The 8,138-nt window shown below is 34.0% G+C and overlaps 1 protein-coding gene across 1 annotated transcript; it reads left to right on the top strand.

Moving 5' to 3' along the window:
• The first annotated feature begins 763 nt into the window (after positions 1 to 763).
• On the top strand, positions 764 to 7,988 carry galm (galactose mutarotase). Its single transcript, XM_051125447.1, has 7 exons — positions 764 to 1,068; positions 3,076 to 3,230; positions 3,338 to 3,544; positions 5,552 to 5,633; positions 5,723 to 5,873; positions 5,959 to 6,133; positions 6,689 to 7,988. Exons 1-7 carry the CDS (start codon positions 888 to 890, stop codon positions 6,764 to 6,766), a joined length of 1,029 nt encoding a protein of 342 aa, XP_050981404.1. The 5' UTR covers positions 764 to 887; the 3' UTR covers positions 6,767 to 7,988.
• The last annotated feature ends 150 nt before the right edge of the window (positions 7,989 to 8,138 follow it).

The raw sequence follows: 8,138 nt of genomic DNA, 5'->3' as shown, positions 1-8,138 counted from the left end.
TTAAAGGAGGGACTCTCAGAGGCACAGCATATCTAGGACTGGTCTATTTTTAGCCTGACACATTTAAAATCCATCTGCATGTTGCCCGTTTTATAACTCTCCAGGTCAGGATGTCACAAAAGTATTCATTACTGAAAAACAAATAAATGAATGCATAGAAATTTAAGAGAAAATGAACAAACAAAGCTGTCAGCAAATGACAATGTGGTACGGGTTAAATTATACGAACAAAATTGCAATTGTATTGCAGAAAAATAATGATGATTAATCAAATGTTATTGTAATTATTGTATTGTAGTTATTATGCTTTTATTATAATTTATATTCCAGATCAATATTTTATTAGATTATATTCCAGAACATTATCAGATTAATAAATTGGTCCAAATACCACGATTGCTTTATTTTGTACTATTATGTTGTAATCTAGACAAGAACTATAGATAAGTTATAGTGGAAAATCATATTTGACAAAAAAAAAAAAAAAAAAAAAAAAAGGTTTTGCAATATCCGCTTTCAATATTGTTTTTATTCACGTACAAACTGCGTGCAAATATTTACGTTTTTAGTAATTTTATAAACTGAATGTATTTTAACATCAGCGTTTTAAAATGTTTTGAAAATGCATATTACAAAATCAGAGCAGCAGTATAGGCCAAAACATTTGCACATTTTTAAAGCGCAGTACTGCCCCAATCCAGACGGTGGCGGTATAACACTAACAAACTGTATTTACTTACACAAAATACGACAGAAGGGATTCTGACACAGTGGGCGGAACTTTGTAGTTTATTTACTCCAAGTGTAGTCGGTTGTGGTGTCGTGTTGTAACTTTCATTTCAATGGTGGACTTGTAAATCCTGTCTGAGTGAACGGCTTGTTTGAGAATGACGGAGGTGTGTAAAGAGGAGTGCAGCACTGCACTGGGTCCGGTGGAGAAATGGAGCCTGCGGTCCGGTAGTGTGAGTGTGGAGATCATCTCTCTGGGCTGCGTGATAAAGTCCATCACGACACCAGATCGCAGCGGCCAAAGTGCGGATGTAGTGTTAGGATACGATGATATAGAAGGCAAGTTCTACCATTCAGTGCATGGAAGATCAGAGATGGAAAAAGTTTCATTATTGTGAATGGCACCTATACAGTTCTGTGAATTCTTAGTCACATGTAATACATTTTAACTTGTTCGTACATTATAAAATATCATATTTATTATCTTTGCCTTACTGTAATATTATGCATTTCAGTGTTTATATTTGTGTTTTCATAAATGCTGCATTTTTATTGTGTACACGTACACACACACACATGCAGAAAAACAACAACAACAAAAAAGAAGCAATAAGTCAGAAGAAATTAAAATCCCATTAAAAAAAAAAAAAAAAAATCCTACAGGACAAATTAAAATTCAATTAAAATAAATCTGAATGTCCAATAGGATTCTAAGAATCACGTAAAATCCTACAGGACAAAGTGAAATTGTGCTAAAATAAATCAATGTCTAATAAGATTCTAAAATCCTAAGTGAAATTCCATTAAAATAAATCAGATTGTCCAATAGGATTCTAAGAATCCAGTAAGATGCTAAAGGATAAAGAAAAATTCCAATAGGATTTCTTGACTTGTTCTAACAAATTATCAGATTATTCCTGTCAGATTTGGTTAGGAAGAAGAAAAAAAAAAATTATTAAAATAAATAATAAATATTATATAAAATATTAAAAATATTGGTTCTTTAATATCTCAACTTTAATAATACTAATAATATTTTTAATATCTCTATAATATCTCAGCGTCTCAGTTTCTTTTCAAAAATAAAGAAAAAAATAGAAATGCACGAAGGATTTTCCTTTGTTGTTGTTGTAAAAAATAGATTAATTCTAGTTTTGTGAAACACCCAGTTGTTAAAACATTTCAGCATGTAGTCAAGACATTTCTTGTGAAATTTTTCCAAATATCAAATTATAAGATGCTAAAACCACATTAATTTACAGCTCTAACTCTTACTTAATGTCAACAATTGACTCATCTGTTTCATTTTAAGGTATTTAGGAAACATCATGACATTTTCAAGTATTTACTCCTTCTAACCTAGTCTCCTAGTAAAATAAAAAAATAAATAAATAAATGTTTCAGTAAATTAAATCAGTACATTTGAAACTTTTTTTGCACATTTTAATTAAGGTGTTTGCTTCTAAAAGAAAGTCCAAGTCACTCAGTAATATGTAATGTCATAAAGACATTGTCAAAATCTGATTATAAATATTATGTATCATATATCAAATAGCACTGAATGCTGCGGAAGTTCTGCCAGCTACAATAGAAAAGATGCTGGCTAAGTCTTATCTAAGTTAATTGTTGACCGTTTTGTGATTTTTCAAATACTAATACCAATATTTAGAAAGCTGGATGTGGATGTCCTTTAATAACTAATAATTAACAATTAAAGCAAACAAGGCATCCCTGAATGCATACAGATTGCCCAATATCTACTTGATCCACAAAAATCTCTGAAAACAGACACACTTTTAAAAACTTTTTAAATAAACGTAGGTAACACTTTACTATAAGGTTAAAATGAATTAAGAATGAGCAATACTTTTACAGCATTTATTAATCTTAGTTGTTAATTTGAAGATATATTAATGTATTATTAAAATCACAAGTTGTGTTTGTTAACATTAGTTCATACACTGTGATCTTACAATGAACGACTGAATTTTTATTACCTAACATAAACAAATATTAATAGATAGTGTAATAAATGTATTGTTTATTATTCATTCATGTTATATAATACATTAACTAATGTTAACAAATGGCACCTTTGACACCTTATTATAAAGTCTTACCTAAATGTAAGTGGTTCTCAACCAGGTGACTTAAAATGAAATCTTAAAAACAAATTTAGATCTTAAATCTAGAATCTAAGAGAATTGGGTCTTTGAATGTTGTTCCAGAGGCTGAGAACCACTGATGTAATCAGCCAAACAGGCATGGTTGTGTTTAGGGCTGATGATCTGTCATTAGATGTAACTTTAGATATTTTGAATATATTTTCCCTTTATTTCACTCTAGGCTATCTCTCAAACCCTCGCTACTTTGGAGCTGTGGTAGGCCGGGTTGCAAACCGCATTGCCAAAGGCCGGTTTGTGGTAGATAAGAAGGAATATAAACTGGCTATAAACAATGGACCCAATGCTCTGCATGGAGGACTAAAGGGCTTTGACAAGGTCAATTTGAAATGAAAACCATACCGGTCCTTTTTGGTCCAAAACAAACTTCATTATATGTTATGTGAGTCAGCAAATATTTTTGTTGCCATAATTGTGTGTTGTAGGCCGTGTGGACCACAGAGGCAGTGGAGAACGGAGTGAAGCTGAGTCACAGCAGTCCAGATGGTGATGAGGGTTATCCTGGGAACTTAAACGCTTCTGTCACCTACAGGCTGGAGAAGAACACACTGAGTGTGCTGTACCATGCACAGACTGACCATACTACACCCATCAACCTCACTAACCATTCATACTTCAACCTGGCTGGACAGGTAGGACCACAAGGACACAGTGTCTTACAATGCATGGTTAAAGAAGTAGTTCACTTCCAGAACAAAAATGTACAGATAACTTACTCACCCTCTGTCATCCGGGATGTTTGAGTCCTTCTGTCTTCAATCGATAAGAAATTATGTTTCTTGAGGGAAAAAAAGCCCCTGGAATTATCTCCATATAGCACCCCCAAGTTTGAACCAAAATGCTCTAAACGATCCCCGCCGAGCAAGAAGGGTCTTATCTAGCATTTTTGAAACAGTTTGGCAATGTGTACTTCAACTATGCAATTATGTACTTCAAAATTGTTGCAGAAGTACCGACCCACTGTTTACAAATTGAACATGCCAAGACGATCAAACACCCTTTACAAAAAAAGGTAAAACAGTGATGTAGGGCGATTTTGACGCTGAAGAACACAAGTTTTTGCGACATACCCTAGGTGTATTGACCCAGATTACACAGACTACACATGTGCATCGCAAAGACAAGACAAGACGAGCATTTAAGGTTAAAAAGTATATAAACTGTCAATTTGTTTTGAAAATGACCGATCGTTTAGCTAGATAAGACCTTTCTTCCTTGGCTGGGGTCATATAGAGCCATTTGAAGCTGCATTTAAACTGCATTTTGGAAGTTCAAACCTCGGGGCACCATTGAACTCCACTATATGGAGAGAAATTCTGGAATGTTTTCTTAAAGAAACATAATTTCTTTACGACATCTTGGATGACAAGGCGGGGAGGAAATGATCTGTAATTTTTTGTTCTGGAATTGAACTTCTCCTTTAAAGGGATGCTATTATGCTCTTTTTCAAAGTCTTGATTTTGTTTTGGGGGTGTACTAGAACATGCTTTCATGCTTGGTGGTTCATAAATACCTTTAACAATACCTTTCTCCCAGCCTGAATAGCTCGAATAGTTTCAGATTTAATGAGGGAAAAAAGGAAATGTGTTGTGATTGGTTAGCTCTCTCACTGCATTGCGATTGTCAAGCAGCTTAGACACTGTTTCAGTACTGCCACACTCTTGTCAAGTTAGCGGAAGCTAGATTAATAGTGAATCTTATGTTTTAAATATGGGTATTTTTCTTACAAAAATGCATCGATTCGGTACAGGAGACCCCCGGGAGCCATGTGAGGCACTTTTTATTATGAATGGTTGCATTTTATTAGACTTTACTAGACTCCGATTGCATTCATCTGAAAGTAGGAAGTCATATACACTTAGGATGCATGGAGGGTGAGTAAATAATACACTACAGTAGTGTTGAGTCCCGTCCTCAGCCTGCGAGATCGCAGATGCATGATATTATTGTGCTAATTTATTTAATTATTTTACATACTTAGTTTCATTGCCTGAAACCAGCTCCAGCATAAGGCTAAAAGCAGCCTAACGTTATCAAGGAACATCATCACCGATCAGCCGAAGCCTATTCTAGTGCAAGTTTATGCATTTAAAAAAAAAAAAAACTTGTGTTATAAGTGAAGCTATCTACACTGTATGATGAATAAATCTCTTACCACAAACTGCACACGTCTGCGGCGCGTTACTGCTCTAAAGCGGCCACTCTTGTCAATGCTTGTGTTTATATCTGCCACGAAGCGGCTCTTCACACTGCATCGCTAAAGTATGGCTAATCACACACCTCGTCCCTACACACCCCCCAACAATTTGAATTTCCGTAGGCGGGATTTACTTTAATGATATTGTATTGGACTGCATTGTGATATTATTGCATGCGGAAAACAAACGTTGTAGTCCAAAGGAGCCGTTCGTTGTAGTTCTTGAAAAGAGATTTTTTTAAAAAAAATGAAATATCTCAGTTTGGAGTGGACTTTGAGATTTGTAACTTTGTAGATCTTTTTTATTGTTAAAGATACACACCACACACTGACTAAATTTCAAAAAGTGAAAAAGCATAACATCACCCCTTTAAAGTCTGTGTGATCTTATAGGTTTATTCATACTCTCAATGAATGTGATTTCATATCTTACTTTCTGCAGGGGACATCAGACATTTATGACCATGAGGTGACCATTTCAGCTGAGTCGTACCTGCCTGTGGATGATACAGTGATCCCCACAGGTATTTTTATTACATTGTTTATTAAGAGGATTAGATCTTTTGAACTTGTATAAACTTGTGGTTTCATGTGGTTTCTTGACTATGTACAGGGGAGGTGAAATCTGTGGAGAAGACCCTGTTTGACCTGAGAAAGCCTGTCCTTCTTGGCTCTAGACTGAAAGAGCTTCCCGGTCCAGGCTTTGATCACAACTTCTGTCTGTGTTCACCTGGTGAACCGCCACTGGAACGAAAATGTGCACGGTAACTGTTATTTCAACTGAATTATTGAGCCTATGTGATTACTCGTTATGTGTTTTAGTATTACTGCACATGTTGGTCTGTGTAGAGTGGTGCATCCTGGGACGGGCCGTGTCCTGGAGGTGAGCACTACACAGCCTGGGGTTCAGTTCTACACCTCCAACTTCCTGGATGGGACATTGAAAGGAAAGGGTGGAGCAGCTTACTCCAAACACAGTGCCTTCTGTTTAGAGACCCAGAACTGGCCAGATGCTGTCAACCAGGTAACTGAATTAAAAGTACATTTTAATTCGGACAAAACAAAGTGATGGCACATGATAAATGTACACAATTCAAAAGTATGTGGTCAGTGAGATATCATTTTTAATACTGCTATTATGTTCGGATGCATTAAATTGATCAAAAGTGACAGTCTAGACATTTATAATGTTGCAAAACTTTATATTTCAAATAAATGCTATTAATCAAAATAGCATTTCATCTTGAGCAGCAAATCAGCATATTAGAATGATTTCTGAATAATCATGTGACACTGAAGACTGGACTAATGATGATTTGCGTCACAGAAATAAATTACATTTTAAAATATATTTAAATAGAAAACAGGTATTTTAAGTTGCAATAATGATTCAAATTTTTACTGTATTTTTGATCAAATAAATAGAGCCTCGGTGAGCATAAGACATGTCTTTCAAAAACAAAAATCTTTCAAACCCCAAACTTTTGAACTCTAATATACATGTTATACTTTACCATATGTGTGTACTTGATTATCTATATGTAATGTATTTCAGTTAATGAGATCTCTCTCTTCTCAGCCTCATTTTCCTGATGCGCTGCTGAGGCCTGGAGAGACATTCTCGCACACAACACGCTTCACATTCTCAGTGCTCTAAAATGACATCAACATGTGAATTTTACTTCTACAACCGTACACAACTGCACATTTATCCAGGCAGAATGTTACATGACCAACATAATGTGCTGCTTCTAAGACCATGAAATTGTATTTCTACACTTGTCCATAATTTGCTTTAGTAGGAGACATTCGTTCCCCATACAATAAATCTTACACTAACATGATTAATACTCTATGTAAGCCCATTTCCACCACTGAATAAAAAATTAAAAAAGGTAATTGCTCTGAACTCTTTAATCTCACTCTTTAATTCTAACTTTTTTCTGGCAATTGACTTTTTCTCAGAATTGTAAATTTATATCTTACAATTCTGACTTTATAACATGTAATTGTGAGTTATTAAGTCAGAATTGTGAGATATAAACATGTAATTTTGAGAATAATCAGTATTTTCTCCCTTCATAATTGGACTTCAGTATTGAAATGACTTTCAATAGCAGGTTCATAGATCACAAATCTGTGTAAAAGTCATAATTGTAAATAAAAAAGTCTGAATTTTGTGCCAGGCTGGGTTTTTATCTTGCAATTCTGACTTTAAAACACACAAATTGTAAGAAAGAAATGTGAGATATAAACATGCAAAGTTTGAGAATTTGTTAGTTTTTTTTTCCCCCTCAGAATTGTACTTCATGACTCAAAATTGTGACTTTATATCTCACAAATCTGAGTAAAAGTCATAATTGTGAGTTTGTATTACATAATTCTGAGAAAAAAAAGAAAGTCACAATTGCGAGAAAAAAGTCTGAATTTTTTGTTATCATCTTGCAATTCTGACTTTAAAACAAAAATTGTGAGTTAAAGAAATGTGAGATATAAACTCCTAATTCTGAGAATGTTAGTCTTTTTTCCCCTCGGAATTGGACTTCATGACTCAAAATTGCGACTTGATATCTCTGATATCTCTATCTGAGTAAAAGTCATAATTGTGAGTTTGTATTACATAATTCTGAGAAAAACAGCCACAATTGTGAGAAAAAAGTCAGAATTTTGAATTATCTTGTAATTCTGACTTTAAAACACAAATTGTGAGTTAAGAAATGTGAGATATAAACTCGCAATTCTGAGAATGTTAGGTCTTTTTCCTCCTCAGAATTGGACTTCATGACTATATCTCACAAATCTGAGTAAAAGTCATAATTGTGAGTTTGAATCACACAATTCTAAGAAAAAAAAAGTTCAGAATTGTTAGATAAAAATGTTATTTTTTACATTTTTTTATTCAGTGGTGAAAAAAGGCTTCAATGCTACTCTAATCTTCTAAATTAAAACTTACAATTACAAGCAAACTTTAAAATGTTAGTTATCTAATAAAAAAAAAACTGTAATTGGATTACAAAATATATTTTTGA

The sequence above is a fragment of the Labeo rohita genome, chromosome 13 (genome assembly GCF_022985175.1).
Source record: "Labeo rohita strain BAU-BD-2019 chromosome 13, IGBB_LRoh.1.0, whole genome shotgun sequence".
NCBI classification, from domain to species: Eukaryota; Metazoa; Chordata; class Actinopteri; order Cypriniformes; family Cyprinidae; genus Labeo; species Labeo rohita.
The sequence above is the reverse complement of the archived record's forward strand: the minus strand, read 5'-3'. Positions and strand labels throughout refer to the sequence as shown.

What these genes read in the sequence shown, in the direction of transcription:
- galm (XM_051125447.1), top strand. Translation starts at nt 888, where the DNA reads ATGACGGAGGTGTGTAAAGAGGAGTGCAGCACTGCACTGGGTCCGGTG. An exon ending in AGGATACGATGATATAGAAG is followed by an intron (nt 1,069 to 3,075) that starts GCAAGTTCTACC and finishes ATTTCACTCTAG; the next exon opens with GCTATCTCTCAAACCCTCGC. An exon ending in ACTTCAACCTGGCTGGACAG is followed by an intron (nt 3,545 to 5,551) that starts GTAGGACCACAA and finishes TACTTTCTGCAG; the next exon opens with GGGACATCAGACATTTATGA.